Genomic DNA, 23,738 nt, shown 5'->3' with positions numbered 1-23,738 from the left:
GAGAGTTTAATACCTGGCATGATATCTGAAAATAAGAGGCTGCTATTTGAATCTGCATTGTTTTTGTAAACATTCTTCTACTTTATATCCTTGGAAAACAAATCCATATTATCGCAGTCCAGCTGTGGTAAACAGGTGTATTTCAATTACTTTGCGATTACAGAACAGTGGGGTGAAAATGGTGATCAGACAGTCCCCAAAATGCAGTTAATTTTGTTCAAACAGTCCCTATCTAGATCAGCTTCTACTACTGGTCTTAGTTGTAAAGTGAAAAAGGAGAAGTCATGTTTGCATCACTGATTGTTTTGCGGTTATGCAGGTGAGGCACAAAAATAGAGGTTTCACAAAGAGTTTGCAGTAGAAATAGCAGCACGGAGGAGGTGACCTGACATTGTAGGATCATGTTTTAACCTCCAAGTCATAAATTAACATTTCAACCAAGGCACACAGGCACAATGAAAGGCTGTATTAACTCGTCTGTACCAGCAGGAGGTAGTAAAGTCAAGGCTAACTCAAGCTGAGCTTCTTTCAACCCAAATGAGAACGTTGATGAACCCGGAAGAGATGAGAATACTTTACTTGGCTAAAGGCCCATAAATAGTTGCTCTGTGTTCAGCCTTTTCATATGTAGAATGTACTTCACTGGGAGGTCACTGGGTTACACAATAACACCCACACAATATTAGTTGATCCATATTAACATTTTATTTCTTTGGTATAATTTTTTTCCACACTAGTTACATATAAACATGTATTACAATGGTCCATTTTCACAACCAAGGAGTAATTTTCCAATATTTGGCACATACGGACTTTGGCAACAAACTCAGCTTTAAACTTGTCGAAACAAAAAACAGTTGTTTAGTTTCTCAGCACTGGTGTAGTACAAGGGTGCGTGTTGCATCCATGAGGATGCAGGTTTGACAGAGTGAGATGTTGCAGCAACTGGATGTGCAAGCCTGTGTGGGCTTGTATTTGCTTTTGCTTCAAGTCACTCCTGTAATGCACATCCCTGAGAGCCTAAACAGCACTGGCTCACTTGTGATAACATGGAGGCACTTCATAGATTTTGATCATTACCACACAGTCACCGTTTTCTGTGAGAAAACACAAACATAAATTTGAACTTGACAAATCTTCTGACTGGTCTGCAGCATTTCTACCGAATGCCTACTGAGCCCTTTGAAGAGTGCAGCAGTTGTGCAACATCTGTACTGTACCTTATTACATTCATTCAGCAAAAAGGTGCTGACAAAAGTGCTTATTTACAGAGTGCTTAAAGGTCCAGAAAAAAGTAGAATCTTTGCAGAGCATCACAGACGAGGTTAAAAAGCTAAACACATAGGCAGATTGGCATATACAACGTGTGTAGTTTAAGGCCTGCTTACAGATTTGATGAAGGTACATGATGTGATAGAGTTTCAGCCAGTGAAGTACCAGTGTGGAGACATTTACAGCAATTCTACCTTCCTTAATAAGGAGGCTATAAAAAAGATCTAGCTATTCTTCATTTCTACAGTGGTCAACGATAGTCTTTATTTTAAAACGCTCTAACATGTAAAAAATGTATTAAACGGTAGTTGTTTAGTTTATCCTTCCTGTCCTACTCATTTGGTCAGATTATGATGATATCTACTTTCACTAGGTCTGAATTATTCACACCACATACTGGTGTATGTCAAATGTCAGCTGAATAAGTATATGAGAAATATAAGAATGCATACAACAGTGGTAACAAACCAATAACGTAATACGTTGCGCCTTGTCACTTCCGTAGCCTCTAGCTGGTCAGAGCACATTTTCTGAAGCGTATGAAAGAAAACCAAGCGGAGGAACTTAAATCCACAGGAGCAAATTGTTGACAGTAAGTCGTCTTAATTTATTTTGATGTCAAAAAGTTGCAAATTGTAGCTTTGAATATCTCATTTTGCTAACAGAAGTTTATCCATATTCCGGACACACAGCAAAAGCAAAGTATAGTATTCAGGGATCCATCACAACTCATATTGTTTTCTTTAAAGTGTCCTTTAGGATCCACTATGTTGGGATTGTCTGTCAGTACCTCCAGCCGTCACATCTCAAAGTGACGGTAGATGCTCTCCACGTAGCTCAGGACCCTTTGCCAGTCAGGACCTCCTGCTCTCAGCATCTCCTCTACTGTCTGTGGAGCAAAGATGTTCAAATACATTCATAAGTTAAAAATCAACCTTGCGTCTGTCACAATTAAGTCAGATGTAGTCTATATCCTCGACCTTCCACTTCCGGGATTGCCCAGTTAGCGCCGGAAAATACGCCGTGTGTCCTTATTTTCGGCCGGATTTCCGTTACCTACCGCTTTCTTTGTGTTGGAATTCTAAACTCTGGTGGATTTATGAGGACTATGGTTAACTGCTGCTCAGATCTCTGCAGGGTAAATCCAGACAGCTAGCTAAACGTTCTGTCCAATCTGAGTTTTGTGTTGCACAACTTAACTTTTGAACGTACACATGTTCCACCAAAAGAAGTTCCTTCCCGAGGCTATTTTGCAGCCGCACCGGGGCTCCGTGCAGGGCTTAGTGACGACTGCGATTGGTTTAAAGAAATAAACCAGAGTACGTTTTTCTCCCATCCCAGAACGCTGTTGGGACTAGCCAGACCCTCCTCCGCAGCGCTGGTGGAGGAAGGTCTGGCAAAGCGAGACTGAGTCAGATGAGACTTGTGTGTAAAATTATTTGTTTTATTTATAAAAGACACCAAGGCTTACCAGGGTTTGAGCGATCCCAACAGTCTCTCCTGTTTTGAATGCCAGACTCAGATTCTCCCGCTACAAAGAAAAGAATGAATTGATAAGTTGGACACCATAAATAACGTGGTCCCATCCATTAGGTACAGAGGAGCAGTTCCTACCTTGTTCTCTGGAGTGAGAGAGGTGTAAGGGATGTGTGAGGGGAGGTAGGTGTGGTAGACAGCACAGAAGGCGAGACCGTCGGCCCAGCTGCTGCTGAAGTTGGTGATGTCGATATTCTGTAGGGAGACAAAAGACAGGAAAGATTATGGTACCACAAGAGAACCAATGGGCTAACCTGCAATAGTCAAACTGAAACTCCAGTGGCAAGTAACTATTTGAAGCTGGCTTTTTTCACAGAAGAAATGTTGACATGTCACAATAGGAAAAGCACAGTTGTACATAATACAATTAATGATGGCTGAATTCCATTTAGCTGCTTCAGTTTCAGGGTCCTGATATTGCTCACTGTCACAGCTTACTATTATTATTATTATTATTATTATTAATAAACACCAGGGGTCCGTTTGAGAAAGCAGCTTTAGCGAAAACTCTGAGTTTGTTAACCCTGAGATGAGGGAAACTGGGTTTTCCGTTTCAGAATGGGAGGTTATTTAAACCTGAGAGAGAGGGGGGGGGTAACTCCAGCCCGTTTCAGAAAGAGAGGGAACTTAACTTCAGAGTCAGTTACTATGGTAACCGAGTCTGTGAACCTAACCTGGTCGGAAGCAGGTTTTCTTCAATCTTTCTCTCAGTCTCCCCCCTCTGACACAGCGCTCTTTCATTTCCTTTCATTCATTCATTCATTCATTCATTAAGTATCAGGCGCATTTTAGCTCAGTTTGCTATCTGCATGAATAAAAAAACAGGGTTGGTTTATTAACTATCTTAGGCAGACTATAAAACGTTTTTGTTCCGAACATGGCATTTCCTTGAGTTGACGATCCAGTTGATGAAGCTGTATTACTTCGCAGGGAGTTAAACATATGTCGGCAGATGGTATTGAGGCCCCGACTATAGATGCATTTTGATTTCTAGATACCTACCTATTTGAGCGGCATCCTTTTTCTTCCCAGTCTATCAGTTATGTAGCCTACATAACCTTATCCGTCCTCATATCACTAACGTCACCCATCGTGGACATGCTCTTACATCCCAGCAGATTCTTTGTGTTGCATTACGTTTTTTTGCAAACGGCAGTTTTCTTTACAACGTTGGTGATGCGGAGCATTTTAGTAAAGCCACTGTATAGCAAAGTGCCGTCAGAAAAGTGTGCCTCGCTCGGAAACATCTTTTAAACGTTTGTGTAGAGTTCCCTGGACACAAACCAGTAAGTGACATTAAAAATAAATAAATGATTGTAAATCATAATTCTGTTAATGATGGTGCTGCAACCTCAGAATGGGATTAGTAGTAGTTCACTTTTTTCGCCCGCAGGATTGCACATAGAGGAAGTTACAGGTGTAGCCTACTACCATTCCAGTTTTCACCAGTAATATTATAGGTAACCTGTGATTAAATATGAAATTAATACACTATATTAGAGCTTACACATTGACTCGAGCAGCAATTTTCTCCCACACCAATTCTCTCTTTTTCGCAGCAGCTGCTGTGTTGCTTTTTTTTAAACGAAATATATGTTCAAACTCGCTGTATGTGCGCATGAGTATTTCCGCCGACCAGTTCGTTTGTGGTTGTTACCATGGAGAATCATAGTATCATGGCTCCATTCATGCTGCCTTTTTATAGTAGTGGTGCACACGCTTAACTCTGAGTGAACCTACTCTGAGGTGATTGAACCAACTTGAATCAGCTGTTCTGGAGTTTCCCATCTCAGGGTAAATCAACTCAGACATCAGGGTTATTAAACCTCCTTCCTGAAACAAAACCCTGTTCTTTTCCTATCAGGACAAAATATGTCCGCAGTGAAAAAAGTCTGCCTTAGAAATCATGATGCATTCAAGAGATGTTGGAAAACTGGAATTCTGACTTAGTATGAATATTAAAGCAATGACGCATCTCTTCAAGTCAGTAGGAAAGTCCAGCAACTTTTTCAGTGGTTCTCAGAATCAGCTTTGATCGCTTTGAATGAACACCTACCTACATACAATCACATATGTGAATAAAATCCTCAAAATAAACTGTAGAAAATGAAGCTTAAAACGAGTAACCATAAAAGACAGTCAAAGTTGAAATTTTGCTATTTTTTTTAGGTTTAGTTCCTATCTGGCCATCACTTATTCACTTTAAGCAAGCAGAATTTGACACAATCTCTGGGACACAATGATCGTGTTGCTGTGAAAAAGCAAAAAAAAACAAAAACAAAAAAAATATGTAAAAGTACAAATAAATCATGCCCAGGATCACCTCGTAGCCTTGTGTTTGGCTCTGACACCAACGCAGCAGCGAGTTTCTCTTGGAGCCTCCATGGCGACGCAGCAGCAGGTTGAAACCATCCTGGGACCTGACAACAAGATACAAGGATTCAGATTTTTTGGTTTGAACACTGCGGGAGTTATTATCAGTTGGGCATCATAAAAAAATCTTGTCACATAGTTGACTCGGTTATTGAAAGGAAAACCTAATTAACACAGTGAGTCGAGTAAGAAAGGTGTTTTGGCCCAAATATTGAGCTTTAGAAAAATGTACCAGGGTCAAAGTCAAAGCTGGTTTGTCTGTGTGTGTGTGTGTGTGTGTGTGTGTGTGTGTGTGTGTGTGTGTGTGTGTGTGTGTGTGTGTGTGTAGACTCACTTGGAAAGAGGCACCTCAGTGAGAGCAGAGTTGTACTTATTTAGAGACTCCTCACGTTTTCCTGTAAAGACAAGCAACCATAATTCATTACCCGGCAGCCCGCTGTCATTATGAACACTCCAAGCAGTGCTGGATTCCCATCTCATCTAGCTGACATGCTAACATTAATTTTTACATGTTTAAAGTAACATCCATTGACTTTTTTCCACCAGGTGGCAGCAGCTGTTACATTGACATTCACTGTACAAAGTAGCAAACAATTGCTCATTTACACATGGCCAACAACATTAGCATTCGCTTGGAGTTGAATTAATGCATTTCCTTCCTCATAAAAAAAAATTGTAAAGCCGATTTCTTGAATATATTAAATCCTTTATTGTTTACATTCATGTTTACTTGCTAGCAGTCTTCTTCACTGTCTTTGTTGGCACATAGCTACACACTGGTGTGGAAGCGCCATCAATTATCATTCTTGTGCACCTTCATGTACAGTACAATACAAACAACCAACAAGTAAAAACATTGCTCCATAGCGCTGCTAGTGAACAAAAAACTCCACAGGGTACCTTCAACAATATAACAATAAAATTGGTTAAATGAAAAAACAGCTTCACCACAAACACACTATGAAACACACACACACACACACACACACACACACACACACACACACACACACACACACACACACACACACACACACACACACACACACACACACACACACACACACACACACACACACACACACACACACACACACACACACACACACACACACACACACACACACACACACCTTTGTCAGTGCTTGACCTGCTGTCTTGCCAATCCAGACTTCCTCGGCCTTTTAGTTGCCCCACATTCTTTAAAAACAGACAAGATTCATTATTAAAGTTCAGTCAGAATCATTTCATGAACAGTGGACTGTGAATTAAGTGCATGTGCATTTCCTGGCAAACAACCAAGGTCTAATGAAGGATTTTCCTAAAGATTAAGTATCTCACCTTGTTTGTAGGTCCAACTGTTGAGGCAGTATCGGGCTGGGAAGTTCCATTCTGCATGGTGAGGGAGCCTGAGGAAGCAGGTAATCTGGACAAGCTTCTGCAACATTAGGGATAATAACAATAGTTAGGAGAACATACCTGATACTAGCCTCGTGAGACCGTCCTGATCTCGCGAGCTCCAGTTTTCCACTCGCAGATCAGTCTGGCATCTTGAGATAGAGAAAATTTGGAGCCGCTCTCCAAACGACCGACCAATCAGCGTTCGGTTTGAGGCGGGTTTAGGTGTGACGCAACGAGAAGCGACTGTTAGTCTAAACAACATGGCAGCTTCCACGGATGAGATGAGTGTAGCTATCGTGCAAGTTTTATCCGAATTAGAAAGTATTCCTTCATTGAAAGAAGAGCAAAAAAAAAAACGGCACTGGAGGCTTTTCTCAGGGGAAAAGATGTTTTTGCTCTTCTCCCGACTGGTTTCGGCAAGAGTTTGATCTGATTGGTTGATTTGGCCCATCTATCACCAACATAGGTGGTGATAGACAGATGGTTTATCCAATCAGCTAACCAGTATTTTCACCCCTTCCCAAAAGTTCTCCAACGGAAAGTTCCCAGATGGATATGCCAAGCAAATGCGAAGCAATCCATCTAGCGGAGCCACGTTAACCCGATACACCAAACCAACCGTTTTGGGTGGCATTTTTACAGGACAGCTGTTCCGCAGGGTTCTAGCTGTAAATTAAGATGTTGAAACTGTCCTCAAGTGGCCCTGTGAAGGCCTGTGGGTTGAGGGCAACACATCAAAAAGAAAGCACAATCCTGACCAAATTTGGTAATTGTTAATCCATTTGTGACTGCTATGTCAGAGACAAAGAATGTGGAAGACAAAAAAGGATTTTGGCTTTGTTTTGAAATATCTGACTGTCTGAACACATTAAAGTGCCACCTACACAAAATGATGCTTTAGTAATGAGTTGCAGAAATACTATTAGTTGTTCTGCATTCCCAAAGAACACAAGCCAAACAGTTTCTCACCTTGACCTCTCTGTGGTTACCGTCCTTCGTGTTTCGCTGGATCGCACCTCCTCTCCAGTCCTATCCTCATTGGTCACATTTCTCAGGTAACGCTTAGCCACGCCTTTACAGTCTAGTTTGGCCTCCTCGCTGACAACATTCTTCCTCAATTCATTCTGACTCCTACTCTCCAGCCCTTCTCGCCCCAACTTGTACACCCCTCTCTCCCTGCCTCTGTGGGTCCCTTCTTTGCTTTCAGAGCTGTTGGTTGGTTCTCCATTGGGCCGCTCTGGTTCCTGACATGGAGCTTGGGTGAGAGTTGCCAGTCTCTGCCTGCTCTCCTTTAACTCCCCTCTCAGGGTTACCAGTTGCATATCAGTCTCCTTCTGTCTCTGCTGGGAAGCAGCCAGCTCCCTCTCCACATCCTTGTGCGCCGTTCGGAGCACAGTCAGCTCTTCTTCTGCTTCGGCTCTCAAACGGTCTGCCACTGACACCGCCACCTGTAGGTCAGCCTGGAACTGCAGCCATTCCCCACGCTCCGTCTGGATGGGTGTGGATGTGAAGAACAGTGTTATTCCAACTGATTGACGACGCTTTATATGGATGGAAGCACACAATTAGCCTTAACACGTAAACTCATATGGTCTTCCGAATGTTTTGTCTTTCATTTAAAAAAAGTCTGCCTGAAAAAAAAATTCACTATTACAAACGCTCTGTCGGACATATTTTGTCATTTAAATTTACGTCTGGTTCCAGATCAATAAAACCTGCAGCTTGTGTTTTCATCACAGTACAAACAGGCAAATCACACTGCTACACTCAGACAAGTATTATTGTTCTGAACATTTTTTACAATAATTTAATACAAAAGGATTAAAACTGGTGTTTTAAAACCCAGAATGGAATGACTGCCAACAACAAACATAGTTGAACCCTCATCAGACAATGACTATAATCAAAAAATGAACACTCAAATACCCATTTGGCCCTCATTAGGAGACTACAGGTTAAACTGAACTGAGTGGCAAGCATCAGCAAGCATAGAGGACTGGAGCTGGCAAGTCAACTCTAATGAGGCATAACTGAATTGTGAGCCAAAAGGTTTTGCTCATGTATAATAAAAACAAGCCACGAGCTTGGGAGCAAGGCCAAGGTTGCATTGTGAAACTGCCTTCTGTGTCACAAACACTGTGGCTGTATCTCAATAAGTGTTTTTTCTAATAATGGTTAGATGTATACACAGTATCAGTTTCACATCTTTGAGGATGAGTGATGTAGAAAAAGTTTCCAATTTTCTTTTCTTTATGCCCCAGACATCAAAAGACACCCCCAGAACCAATGAAGCCAGATGGTAAATGATACCGGGACATTAAAAAACGTTATGCAACCATCATCATAAAAGGAGAGAGAGGGAATGAGAGAAGGTAAAGTAGAGAGGAAGGACAATAAGAGAGGTTAAAATCATGCAGAGATATAATACTGACTGTAGAACAATGCAAGCCAGTAAGACGTGAGGGAGTGCTGAGGAGCGGAGGGGTTTGGGAAGGTTAGTAATTAGATGAAGAATGAATGGAGATGTGGAGGAGGAGGCAATATCTGAGCCAAGTCTCTCCCTCATCTGACCAGTGACTCAAGACCACAGCTGGACCCGATTACACTGAATGCACACACACATCATATTGCAATCTTCTCTCGCACACATACACCTCACCTATTATTTTACCTTACCACATAGTTTTCTCACACATCTATACATTCAGGGGTATTTTAGAGCACATTCACCCTGGAAATGTGTCAAATGAAAAGTAGGATAGTGGTCTGTGTTTGGAGAAGTTCTATATTTAGTAATACTAAAACACCCGCTTGGACTTGATCTCGTCTTCACAGAGCATTTGTTATCTGGACATGGACACTCCAACTGGAGCATGTCTGTTTAAGGAAACCGGAAGGGGCCCTCCTTAAGTTTACACTGAGATAAGTGTGTGGATTGTCAGTCTTACGACCCACACTCATATTCCCTCAAGAGCTGACATAATGCCCTACTGCAAGACCAGATGTGGAATCCAGCGCACACCCACTTGTCTATACTCTTTCCTGAAAATTCCTGGAAAGGGTCCAGCACACTTGGAGATTGTGTGTGTGTGTGTGTTCCAACCATCTGTCCCTAATTCACCTCCACACCCAGTCTTTCTAAAACATACTTGGGGAAACATGCCAATTCTGTAATGGCTCCTCTCTCCACAGCCTGTGGTGTGTATTCAAAAAAGGTGGTTGAATACACCATTAAGGGTCATTTCATCCCCTCTACAGCGCGCGCACACACACACACACACACACACACACACACACACACACACACACACACACACACACACACACACACACACACACACACACACACACACACACACACACACACACACACACACACACACACACACACACACACACACACACACACACACACACACACACACACACGACACTTGAAAATAGCTTGGAAGTGCCTACAAGTTGCATATTTACATGTCCACAGACATCAAAGAAAAGGGTCTCAAGTCACTGCAATTTACTCTGCCCTGAAAATTCAACACCACATGCACACAGGCCCCCCCTCCTCCAATCGTCCCAAACACACTAAAACTTCATTCTACATGCACAGCCTCCGCGAACCTCCAGATAAAGGGCTTTTTTGAGTCTGGGTTGCTGAAGCAGCCTAGTGATGAGAAGAGAGCAGAGGGAACCTGGAGATCATTCCTGGAAATCTCCAGCAGTGTTCACCTGGAACTGATTCCAAAGCAGTGCTTTGAGATTGACTAAATCTCCAGGAGGGAGGACACACACACGTACAGACACACACACGGACACACACACACTTTTTTCTGGTTAAGACAATTGAAGACTGGTGGTGCACATAAGCACAGACAGATGGTACGTCGGATAATATCCTTAGTAGTTTGCTGCACATTGGGTAATCATGTGTTTCAGAATTCAGCTTAACTACAGTACATCGGAAATACATTAGGACTGCGGACAGACAGAGAAAGATAGGAGCATTTGGGAGCGCAGGGATGAAGACCGATGAAAAAGTGTGGAGGAGAGGCTTATCTGACAGAATGTGACTGGAAGAATAATGGCTACTTAAAATTACACGGAAAAAAAGGTTGTTTTTTTTAAACGAGGAGGTCAGAACTAAAGAAAAAAGGCTTTAGCAACTTTGGGGTCAGAGGAAAAGATGGCTGGAAGTGAAAGAGCAGACTAAGAGGCGAGGTAGCCAGATAGAGCAGAGCAGGGGTGGGGAGAAGACAGAGAGAGGAAGTAAGGGATGAGATAGAGAGGAGCAATGCAGCAAAAGTTGGGAGTAATTGTTTTGAGTTCTTGTGCTCAGGGAGGAGCGGTCAGCTCTCTGATGGAGAAAGAATGAGGAAAGGAACAAAAGGCAAAGAGGCACAGCAAAGGAAGGAGGAGGGAGGCTTCCATACAAAGCTAAAAAACCAATTGCACGAGCCAAGACTTTCAATGCATCTGTACATGAATCTTCTGTCTCACGTGGAGCACACACACAAAAACACATGGCCAGTCAGTATCTGCAAGCTGCAGCCCCCCCCCCCACACACACACACACACAGCACAAGACAAACAAGTTTTGTCTCCTGAACAGCCGAATGTGAACCCCCTCCTCCGCACTCACTACGCTCCCGGTCTCTGGCTTGCCACAAAAAGGCTCCCAGGACAGCAGAACAGACAGAGGGTTCATGGAGTCGAGCTTTGCAGGCTTATATTGCCCTAGCGAGGGCCCATGTAAACACAGTGTTGAATTGCCCCAATTTCTAATACATGGCTACCTCTCAGTGGTATACCACAGTCTCTGAGGTTTGTATGGCCTGTGCAAGGCTTATATTTCCAGGTCCTTTACAGGGATGTGGGAAAGTGGAGGAGAGAGGAAGAAAAGACAGGAGAGAGCAGGGATTGAATATCAAGTAGAGAAAGAGGTGACAAGGAAGTGTGGAGTAGAATACTACATGATTGCCACATGTGTCAGATTAGCACTTGGTTGCAATTTAATAATTTAAATAATTCTGATTCTAATACATGGCTAAATTTAAAAACAAAAATAGAAGTGAGGACAGTCACAAGTGGAAGAAAAGAGGAGAAAAGAGATGGACTTTGAGGGAGGCATGCTGTAGGCTGTTATAATTTGTGGCAGATCCAGAGGAAGCTGGGAGCCTCTGGCGACAATCCTCATAAAAGGGAGGGTCAGGAATTGGAACGAACGACAGGAAATTACCGCAGCATATCGCCATCTTCATAAGAGCATGGAACACCCAAGCAATAGGACTGAAGAATGCTTGCAGAATTTACATTTTTATTTTGCATGATTTATCTTTAACTTTGGGTTTGGAACCTAATAGTGTAGTCAATCCAAAACCGCTGGTCAACTGGCCTACTGGACAAGCATCTTCTGCTGGGGTCTGAGGAAGAGAAATAAATGTGTTTGATGGACCTTTATGCAACTATCACTGATCAACTCTACAAGTATGAGCTACAAAAAAAACTTTGGCAGAAGAAGATCTCAAAGATGTTCCTCTTTTGGGCCTCTGAAGAGAAGCAGAGGACAGGAAGACCTCCATTAGCAAAGCTGCAGGGCCCAGTCACAGGCCTATTGTGATAGTGTGCGTGTGCGTGTGTGTGTGTGTGTGTGGGGGGGGGGGGGGGGGGGGGGGGTTGGGGTTGGGGTTGGTGTTATCTCCTGGATGAAAGGTCATAAGCACTATTCTGACTTAGGTATAATTGCAGTGAGTGACTTCCTGTTTACATTTCTATACTTATCCACTTATCCACTGTTCTCTTTCAAGTGTGTTGGCAAAAAAGTGTTCTTCTTGTTTGGAAAACAGAAGATAGCCGAAGGTACATTTTAGTGGGAAATGCAAGACAAGCTTTGATATGAAAACTCAAAAACTACATCCACTAGAAGACTGAGGTATTTTCTCTGTCAATATTGACTATTCACAAAGCCCTGCTCCTCTTAGTTACCATTATTATGTCTGTCAAGACACCATCTTCGAAAATTATAGTAATAATATAAACCCCTTTAGTGTTTTCAGCTGACTTGTTTTAAAATGAGAACCCTGTAAAAGGGGTCTTAAATAAGCGCTTGGTGGCTACATACATTATAGTAGTAGTGGTAGTAAGCTACCTAGCCGACATGCTAACCTTTGCAGTTTACATTTAGAGCAGATAAACACAGTTTAATCCATGCCTTACACTTTTTCTCTTGTAGTTTTAGCTTTGGAATGGCTGGAAAAGAAGACACCACATTCCAAACTGTTTATATACAAAGTTTAGATCTTAATACAGCTCCATGCACACTGCTTCAAGGTAGAGACATCCAAAACTGGACAAGCATAGCGGCCCTACATACAATTGCTAAGCTAAGAGATTGGATAATCGCTGTTTGGGGAGGGGGATTAGAGATTGGTCAATTCCCATTAGTATCACGCTGAAAACACAGCCAAAAATTGCAGAAGAAGAAACTGGCCAGAATATTTAAAAAAACAACAACAGCATCTCACCTGTAAAGTACTCTTCAAATTCTTCACTTCTGTCAGTAGATGCTTCAGTATCTCTGAGGGAAGGATACAGAAATGTCAGAAGACAACATCAAAAATGACAAGGAAATGTATTTTGCCCATCTTAAAACAGGGAAATGTTAGTCCCACAATGAAATATCAAGCTTTTGTGCTCAAATAAAAATTCTGCAGACCAGAATATTATTTATCGGCAGTATATGAAGTATTTTGTTTACATCTTACCTGCTGCATTCGTGGCCCCATCCAGACCGGCATTGATACCCAGTGTTGTACTAGTTTCCTCCAGCAGCTTCTGCAGCTCCTCACCCAGGCTGCCCCCAGCCTCGTGAGCGGGCAGTAAAGACTGACTCAGACCACTGTCCCTTTCCCTCCAGTTCTGCCCAGAAGAGCTGCCCACCACCACAGGTGAGGCACTCCACGAAGAAGAGGGGCTCTTTGTAGGGCTGATGGCCACAGCCTGCTGCTGGGACACCAGAGGCCGAGGGGTGGAGGTAGGGGGACACCCATTCCTCCCAAAAGCGGCTTGCTCTTTACCCACAATACTTCGTGGCTTGTTGTGCACGGGGCTAACTCCAGAGCCAATGGTGGAGCTATTTGAACTGACTGGTGGATGAGGCTTCCATTCAGAAGGGGGACTGGAAGGGGTAGTGCTGGACTGTACTTTCTTCCCACTGGATGTTAGGACCGGGGCTGCAGGGGAAGGTTGAGGTAAGGTAGGGGGTAGGAGTTGGGGGACATCGTGTATTACAGGAGGCCCATCACTCTGTGGAGAAGCAGGAGGAGTGTGGAAACTATCCCCATGGGCCCCTAAAGAAGAGCAACAATTGAGTTCAGATGAAATAATAACAAATAACACACACACACACACACACACACACACACACACACACACACACACACACACACACACACACACACACACACACACACACACACACACACACACACACACACACACACACACACACACACACACACACACACACACACACACACACACACACACACACACACACACACACACACACACACACACACACACCCCCACACACCAAGTGCAATTACCTCCGGAAAAGTACACCTACCCTTTCTCCCTCGTACTTCACTGATGTCCTCTCAAAATGCATGTGGACTGGAGGTGATAACTTTACACAACACACTTAAAATGTAAGTGGCATAGTGGACTGTGATTGGCTTCCAAGTTAGCTTAGCTTTAAAGTTATGAATAATTGTGAGAGACAGATTGAAAGAACTGACCGAGAAACTGAATCATGGACAGACTGAACGAAACAGTTTAGTGGTCACTAGTCTAGCATCTTGACACTTTAAAAAATAAAAAAATAAAAAAAAAACACAACAAAACACCATTCAGGGAGGTGACCAGACCAGAAAATATCCAGGCCATGCCACTGAAGATGAATGCTTTAATACAGACATTCCTCTTGAGCTGCTCATCCACAATGTTGTGTGACACTCATTCTCCAAATTCAGGACCAAATGTTTCCTATACATAGACCAATTTGCAGCAGTCAGGCGCACATACATTTCTTTACTTGACACAATGGCAATAACATAAGTGATTTTTACTTTTTTAACTCAGCGCTCCTTAACACATGCCACCAATAATAACTTTAGAAGCTATGGGAACCACTGGGCATCATGTCTCCTTTTCTCCTTTTCCTTGTTTGGAGAAAAGCCTCACTGTGAGCAAATGATGTAAGAGCAGGAGTCGAACATTTACATAGTTAGACACCACCTGCTGTAAGGCCAAATCATTGGGAAAGAATGACAGGATTGTTTAATAACTTTCTCATGCCACCCCTGCTTTTTACTTCTTCATTCCAAGCCTTAATGTGCTCTTCCAACCATGTGCACGGATGGCAGATTTACTGAATGAGTGTGAGTGTGTGTGTGCGTCAGATACCATTAGGCTTCCTATGATTAATCCGCTGCCCTTGTGCTAAGCCGGGGAATTCTGCCGATTCATCACAGCTGGCCCAGCAGGGCCAGAACGAATAGGGACGCGAGGAGAATGACCGCTCACTGTGCAACACACAGGAAGGGTGCCAAGATTCCACCCCTCTTTCATACAGTATCCTCACTCTTCCTGTATTTCTCTCCCCCCCCCCCACTGTACCATCCTCCTTCTACTACATACAGTTCAAGCTCATTAGTGTGTGAATGTGTGCGTTTTTGTATGTTGACCTACCTGAGGGTCCATGGCCGTCCTTGCTGGAAAAGTTACCCATACTGCAGTAATGGGGTTTGGGCCACTGATAGGGCCCTGCAGGTGCTTGTTGCTCCTTCACTCAGCCCTGACTAAAGTGGCACTGTAGAGGTGACACACACCCACACACACCCAAACACACCCAAACACACAGATGATGAATGAAGTCATGCAGTTATGCAATGTTATCCAGCTGAGAAATAATTCGGTGACTGCAGCTCTGAACAGAACCAACTTTCATTTTTAAAATCAAGTTTAAAATAGACAGGTGGAGGTTACATTTAAGTCCACGTTACACACATAGCTGTAAATACATCTGAATATAGAGTATTAAACTGTACACGAGAAATGCGTCAAAACCATCGCATACTGACGGAACAATACAACTAACTGTTGGTCCAAAACAAATGTGATAAAAACGTTAACATCATTTTGTTCTAACGCCATTGACTTTAACGCGCCATCAAAGCTTTTACATAGAAACTCGAATAAAGTGTGCCTCCAAGAGTTTGAAAACGGGTTCACTTAATATTAAGTAACCTAACTTTTCGCCCACTACGTTGAAGGCGATACATTTAATTTGGAGAGAAATACAAAGTGGATACAAACCCTTGAAAGCGGACAAATAACTCCCAAATCCTTTTGTTCGGGGTCCAGTAAACTCTTCTTCTCCACGCGTTGCTTCTTTCAGCACAACTCAACCAAGCACAGTGCCCTGGTGTGTCCTCGGCTCCTCGCGGAGGAGAAGGAATGGCAAATAGACTGCAGAATCCTTAGAATAAAGTGTCATCCTCTCAGCAGCATTTTGCTGCTGGAAACATCTTAAATAAGAGAACAAAACGCGATTTAAATGCGAACATCGAACCAAAGAGCGAAAAATTCAACTCTGGACATCGATGACCGACGGCGCCGATAACCCCTCGATGTGTCCACTAGAGGGCACTGTTAGGCCGCGTTATGAGGACCTGTTGCCGCTGGGATGTGGTGACCCTTCCTCACTTACCTCTTGACTTATACAGTATGAAGCTGGCTCTCACAGGCTAATGGCCCACTGACCTACTGTACCAGACAGCTCCAGGCTGAACATTTCTATTGGACCTTTTCTAATAGCAGCGTTAAATGTATTCAAACTTCCCCAGTGTCCCAAGTGTTTGGCTTCTACATCAAACAGATTATGTGAATTTAAAGGTGCTGATAATAGTTTTAGTGTAACATTTGCATGCATGTAAGTGATTTAAACTAAGACGGTATGCTCATAAATTATTACTATTTATTAGTGCATCAGTGCAACTATTGGATTTGCATAAATCTGAAGCATAACTAATAAAAAAAACACACTAAAGGTTGTCCATATAAGCCCTGACCTGCTGTTCCTCTGTTAAATTACAGAGTTAAGTGAAAGTCAACACTTGCACATTTCATTAGATATTATTCATTATACAAATAGTACATTCACTACAATACTAAGTACATTCACCCAACTCTCTTTTCTCCATTTAAGAATGTTTTTACATGATTTTAAGACTCTAATAGATTAGAGTATCATGTAATGTGTGGGGCCAAATCATTTAGATTTAGATCCAAAGAACCATATGTATCAATTTGGACAAAATCTGATTACGCGTCGTATTGTATTAATGCTGGTGTTTAGTAAGCTGAAACATTTGTTAACAGTCTGCTTAAATGGGCTCTTTTCTTGTTATCAAAAATGTAACATATCGTCTTATTTTGTACAATCTTGTAAGCGGGCCTATTTGCTGTTCACTAATGTGTAGCCTTTAATTGTGACTCCATTGTAGGTGACATTAAGAAATCTGGTTGGAGCAATTTTCATGTTTGACACAAATAAAATAGATGAATAAACAAACAATGGTAAAAATGTCTACAGTGTCTACTTTATGCAGTCTAAAGCATCAATATCAGTATCCGCAACTGCACTTTGGATCAACAACCGTCTTTAGGGAATAATGTGAAACTCAAGACATGTTCAACCCTTCCCAATTTATTAACTTACCATATCTTCCATATTGGAGAGTTTTAGATAATTTAGTTCACAATAAGGTCATTAGGATTGTTAATTCTCCATGTACAATGGAGCATGGCCCATCATGGGTAACCTGTGACCTACAGTATACTGCAAGTGTGGGTATATGAATTCTAAACGACGGAATGATTCTTGAGTTGAAAAACCAGCGTCTGATCTTTCTAAGCCTAATTACAGCAAAACAGCATGAACTGCACATTGACTATAACATATTTATTTCTTGGTACAAAAAGCACAACTTCATCAAACAACACTGTACAAAAACAATCTGACCCACAGGTGGGATTAAGTGCAACAGTAGAGCAGCATGTTTGCCAAATACTTTTATTTCATCAATTTCTTCCAACATCTTTTCATGAATTATTAATTATATTGCTAACAGAAGAAATCTTTCCTTTAATGGGCACAGCTGAAGTGGAGTTTGTGGAGCTTTACAAGAATGAAATGAATGAGCACTGATGCACAACAAGCTAACAGATGAATACTGTGCTTTCAAACATTTCCTGTATTTTATTCCAACAACAAACATGTTTCCAGATATTCATTTTTGTGAGTGCAGTGTCTTGGCAGTTCTCCTTCATGAACTGCACAATGCTGCAGTGAGGAGACAAGCTCTCCCTCACTCTCTGATTGAGATCAATAGGTTTCCACAGTGCTCTGTGCTCACTGTGCACCACTGCAGTATACTGAGAATCCATCAAAAGCAGCCAGGTGCATTACAAAACCTCCAGCCCCACTCTCATTGGTTTCACACTCATGGAAGTGCAATGCCTGAAAATGACTATAAAATGCAGGTCGCGCCAGCGTGACAGATACTTTCACACTTAGATTTCAGAACAGGTGAAGTTATACGTGTATCTGAATCTTCACATTTAAAAGTCCAAATTTACTCTCTAATCTTCCTTTAGGCTAATATGGTAATACAGAGTATCCTGTCGTTTTGAGACCATCACAATCCAATTATGAAATTGATTATGGGTGTCAGTCTCTATCCAGAGCAAGGCAACCAATTCTTTGTTCAGTGCCTGATGCCAGTTGGAGCCATTGGCCCACTCTGCTGAGTGGATTACGAACATTCTGTTGGTGACCTACTGCGCTAGTGTTCTGGAGGGCGCACTATTGGGTTCAACTAGCCGCTGGTCCAATTTGGCAGACGGACAAGGGTGGCTCTTAAACAATGAGAAAATTGATTACAAGGTCTGGCTGACCTCTAAGTGATGAAAAACTCAATTTTCTCACCATCCTCATTCTTCACAACTTTCCAGAGTACTAAGGAACTTCCTCCTCCTCCTGTCCCCATGCTTGTGGAGAAATAAAACTGTGCATTGTTATGGCTTGTTACCATCACACCACAATATGTGAAACACAAAACTCTATATTCAGTAGATTTTCAATAAAATAAAAAAAAATAAGACGCAGTAAAGATAAAGACAGTATGACCCTGTGCTATCCATAGTAAGGCACAGCACGCATTCTCAACCACGCTCAGTGTCTCGCCAAATTTCAAGTCCCTTTTCACTGCTGCATTTTTGGTGTAAACACAAAAGGAAACACCAATCCTATAATGAATAAATCCATGTATGGCAGTGGGACAAATGGTGGACAGTGCAGGGGGAATGGTACAAAGTTGGAATGCACAGGGACTGCCTGCCTCTCACTGGTCCTTGTCTCTAATACCAGATTAGGGGAAGTCGTATGTTTCCAGGAATGATTCTTCCACCTGGGTAAAGCCGCACAAAGGACACAGGCTTTTCCAGGAGTAATCACCATTCTACCTTGCCCGCCTGCCACCCGCAGTGTCTCGGTCAAGGGAAATTAGGATTCATAATCCAGCAAGGTATATTTGTGTTGTTTATGCGACTCGGGTTGTGATATCAATTGTATTTAACTTTCTTATATTTAAAGAAGAGGTTTCAATCCACAAAAGTGCCCTGCCACTCAGATATTCTTTCACCACCCTGACCAAACCCTTGGAGAATTTAACTTTTCTGAGCCCAGGAAGCACCAGTCACTGTTTCAGCCACAAAGCCAACCTGTGTCTTTCTCCATCGTTTCTTGATTGACAGCCAGTGACCAGACGGCGCCAGCAAACGCCAAAGCTTGTTGATTGATGGCACCTGCAACTCCTCAGAGGCAATCAATTGAAGTCATGGGCAGGGATGGGGTGCTCAAGCACTTACACATGGCTGTCTGCCTGGGGAGGGAAGGGGAGGGGACAGAGAGAGAGTTGCCAACCATCTGTGTACAGAGGGACACTGCCAAGCGTCGGTCCCTTTACGCCAGGCCTCAAAAAGACACACAATGTCTCCAAATTAAACACGTTAGCTCCTTCAAGCTACATTCAAAAGCATATGGGAAGTTCCAGCATCATTACGTAGTCATCCAATCATTCATATTGCTTCGTGCCCTCTCAGTGCATGACATACTCTATTTGTGAGTAATTGATACAATCCAATAGTATTCCACACTAATAATTTCACTAATTTCAGCTACTTTTATATGTGTTGCACTAGTTACAGAATTCATTATTACTATAAGACCTCTAACTCCCTGCGAACACAAAGGTTGAGGTCTGTCAAATATCCACACTTGCACATCATCAGAGAGCACATGGGCCACACTGGGGGCCAGCATAGCTACAATCTTAGTTGTGCATAAGTGTAGTTACTGGAGCTCAACCTATGTGATGGCCAATCTATACCCAACCTAGCATCAAAGGGTATTATTTCACAGGGACTTTCTGGCCTACAAAGGAGGGAGGTGGGATCTCCTGGCAAGCAACAGCCTGGCGATTAACATCCAGGAAGGGGGTCCTATTGGCCACTGTGCACACCATGCTGGCATCAGTGTGTGTGCCAATCCACTGCAGCACACGGGTGGAGGGCCGGTGGTAGAGGGCCAACTGCCTGGAGCTGTAGCCACACAACCCGATCCCCACGGCCCCCAGCAGCATAGCCATGCCGGGCATGGTCCTCTCAGCTGGAGGCGTCACAGCCACATTGTGGTAGGCCTGGGTCTGAAAGGGGAGAAAAGTGGAGGGTAAAATGTAATCAGAGGAATGTTGGATTCCGTTGGTATTGTGTGAGTATTAAGGACAAGATCAAAGAAGTTCAAAAATAATAAAACTTCCTGGCAAACAATGACCAAAGAGATTTTTTTTAAAGTGCTAATTTTATGCATGGATGCAGATCAATTTTAGGCCTATACAGCACGGCAGCCCCTTTTTCCAAACATTTGTTCACATCAAATAACTGAGCTACAATGTGCTCACCTCAGATCCAGATCCCGCCTCATCTAGCCCTCCCAACAATCCCACAGAGATTAAAAACTCATCTTTTCTCATTTACCAAATCGCGGTCTTTTTGACAAACAAAAGACTCATCTATTTTGTGACATGGGCAATTTCCTCAGTAGGCCCTAAAGAGCATAGTGGAACAAATAATAGAAACATTATAGTTTCAAATGAAGCTGTGTCACAGACAGTTAAGAAGCCATCCATGGAGCTCACTCAACTGGTTCCTATTTCCATTTACAATGCAATGGACTGTCACAGGCTTGGATTTCTCCATTGTTTGTGATAAACAGCACCGAAAAGGTGATTGTGTTTTGTGAGCTAAAACAAAAGGCATACTGGAACAGAAGCCTGGAACAACCTCATATTTGTGGATGGTGTGGATATGACATAATAGTACTATATTTCATCATCTTGTCACAGAGATCTGTTGAGACAGTAGACAGCTGGATAACACTTAGTGAAACCAACTTAATGTGTGCACTATGAACGTCTATACGTACCCATAAAACTGGCACCTTGCAAACACTACATTAGATCAATGACTGCTCTCAGAACTGTCAAATGTTATTTCATCCGCCGCTTTCTTCTACTCCTTAAGGACCAGGAGAGACAGAGCATGCCAAGCACCGTGTAATCTAGACTTCAAATCCAAGACATTGAGAGGGCTTTCTGCCTTTTTGTTTTGAAGGTCTTAAATCAAAAGAAGTTGCATGATGCAGAAAAATTGCAATAAAGTGCAATCCACTTCTGCTTCTAAGATCATTGGCAAGCAACTTCCTATGACTCAGCACTTTATGTTCCTGCTATCCGGCGGGATAGACAGCTTTAGTGTCACTACACATCTAAGTGTAAAAATCCCAGCACATCAAAATATTCTGTCGGTGGTTCCAGCCAGTATGACTCTACATCTTGGGTTACACTTTACTTGAAGGTATCTACATAAGAGTGACATGACACTGTCATGACCGTGTCATAAACAACATAAACAAGTCATAAACGTGTATGACATAACGCTTCTTTTAGTAAGTGTCATTCGGTTTTTGTCATGACAAGATATGGTTATGGTTAGGTTTCATGTGTCATGACTGTGTCTCTTATGTAGATAACTCTTATGTAGATACCTTCAAGTAAAGTGTTACCAAATCTTGTTCACCTTTATAACAAAGTAGCATCAAAGGATCCAAACCAGTGTCACTTTATTTTATGAATAAAACAATTGAACTCCTCAAAAAAACTGCCACACTGCTCACACTCACCTGCAGCAGCCTGATGTAGCCCGGAGTCAGTCTTGGGATCCTGAAAAACATTTTGGCGCGTTCCGTGATGGTCTACCTGTTATATCAGGAATGAGTTTACGGGCAGATAACACTTGGCTATCACTTTTTCTCAAACTCCTTTTTCCTGGACTCCCAGGACGGGAAACCCACTGACAGAGGGTCTGTCCGAGTGTGTGCTTGGACACTTCAACCTGTGCTCCGCTATCTGATGCAGGACAGCCTGCTCAGTCCTTATACTGTCTCCTTCCTGTCTTTACATAACAGGCAGTCTGCAGGTGGTGTGTCTAAGGGGATTACATGAACTGGCACACAGAGATAAAGACGTCTGTGTAAACAGAAGGAAGGTTGAATGGAGTGAAGGGCTGGGTGATACTCAAATATCACAGTATATACCAACTTATAGTTGAGTCATATTGAAATGAATGACTCCAAGGGAACTGTAAATAAAAACTAAAAGGTAATCAGGTTGTATTTTGGTTTACATGTATGCAAGGTTTTGTCTAATGCATACATTTGCCACATTGAGAGGAATATCAATAAATAAAATCATCTTAATAATAATGTCATTTCTTTATGTCTGTTTGAAGGGCGTTTGACATCAAAACGAAGTGAAAAATGATGAATGAGATGTTAACAAATTCAGGTGCAGTGCATTCTATCAAGAGTAACTGATTTTTGACTTCAGCAGTTCCTTTAATAGCTTTATACAGAAGGCCCAAGTCATTTGAAGTCAGAGCCACTGGAACCATTTTGAATCTGCCAAGATTTGGATGTTTTTCTGTTGATGTTGAGAATGGCTTCTCCCGCCATGTCAGCAAATTTCTTTAAGCTTTAATATCCTTCCTGGCCTGGGGGTCCTCGACTCAGAGTGAGGTCTTATAATGAGGTAGCTGTGCTGATAAAGTCTCTCGCTGGACGAGAGGAATTCTCTCCAGTGAGGGCAGCCAACAATGACCTTATTCTCATCTCTGGTAATAGGACCAAATTCTGCCTCCCAGCGCATGCATCAATGAATACACTCAAACTCTGGCATTAATACTGCAAAGTCATGATGCAACTGAAACTTGTGATGCTGACTGCCTTTTAAGCACAAAGAGAAACCATATAGCATTTAAAGTGTTATAGGAGGAAAAACTGAAACGACTTCAATGCTAGAAAATATAAAACAGGCAAGGTAGAGCAAAAATATTAACAAGACCAAGAATCTACATGCTAGCTACACTGTCAGGCTGTACTTAAGCACAAGGATGATTTGACCTAAAATCCATGCTCACAATGACACATTTAACATGATGATGTTTAGCAGGTATACTATTTACCATGTTTACCGTCTTGGTTTGGTGTGTTAGCATACTAACACTTGCTAATTATGAAAGTGGTAGGAGTGAACCACAACAAAAAGTTGCGGACCAGACAGCTAAACAAGGAGCTCACTATACAGCTCAATATAGCTGAGCAGAACTGCAGATTCAGGTGACAATTCTCTGCAGGATAATTCCTAAAAGTGATTGCAATGTGCATGGCAATCATCAAATAGCTGTTAGTTGTGAATAGTTGAGATATTTCAATCTGGACCTAAGTGGTGGATCAAACAACAGACAGACCGACATCCCAGAGAGAGCCTAACCGCTTGCATGGCTAAAACAAAAAAGTGCATTAAAACCACTAATGATCACCTTTATATTTATGTTATATAAGCATGTCAGGCAATGTGCTCTTTGCCCTTATTGTCTTGACTGGCTAATGTCTGCAAAATGAGCCCCTAAGCTCCCAT

At 42.4% G+C, this 23,738-nt stretch overlaps 1 protein-coding gene across 1 annotated transcript; it reads right to left on the bottom strand.

Moving 5' to 3' along the window:
- Window positions 1-682: 682 nt before the first annotated feature.
- Window positions 683-22,357, bottom strand: si:ch211-195o20.7 (cytospin-A). Its single transcript, XM_039787070.1, has 13 exons — window positions 21,944-22,357; window positions 15,958-20,408; window positions 15,331-15,451; window positions 13,344-13,928; window positions 13,104-13,156; window positions 7,552-8,072; window positions 6,523-6,619; window positions 6,315-6,381; window positions 5,516-5,576; window positions 5,132-5,228; window positions 2,887-3,003; window positions 2,744-2,803; window positions 683-2,161 (listed from the first exon to the last, which is right to left on the bottom strand). Exons 3-13 carry the CDS (start codon window positions 15,368-15,370, stop codon window positions 2,072-2,074), a joined length of 1,788 nt encoding a protein of 595 aa, XP_039643004.1. The 5' UTR covers window positions 15,371-15,451; window positions 15,958-20,408; window positions 21,944-22,357; the 3' UTR covers window positions 683-2,071.
- Window positions 22,358-23,738: the final 1,381 nt, after the last annotated feature.

Source organism: Perca fluviatilis, chromosome 20 (assembly GCF_010015445.1).
Source record: "Perca fluviatilis chromosome 20, GENO_Pfluv_1.0, whole genome shotgun sequence".
NCBI lineage: Eukaryota > Metazoa > Chordata > Actinopteri > Perciformes > Percidae > Perca > Perca fluviatilis.
The sequence above is the reverse complement of the archived record's forward strand: the minus strand, read 5'-3'. Positions and strand labels throughout refer to the sequence as shown.

Bases quoted from the DNA above. Each gene is read 5' to 3' on its own strand.
- si:ch211-195o20.7 (XM_039787070.1), bottom strand. From the start codon at position 15,370: ATGGGTAACTTTTCCAGCAAGGACGGCCATGGACCCTCAG. The intron at 13,929-15,330 runs GTAGGTCAACAT...GCTCTTCTTTAG, and splicing joins GGACGGCCATGGACCCTCAG to GGGCCCATGGGGATAGTTTC. The intron at 5,577-6,314 runs GTGTGTGTGTGT...TTGTCTTTACAG, and splicing joins CAGGTCAAGCACTGACAAAG to GAAAACGTGAGGAGTCTCTA.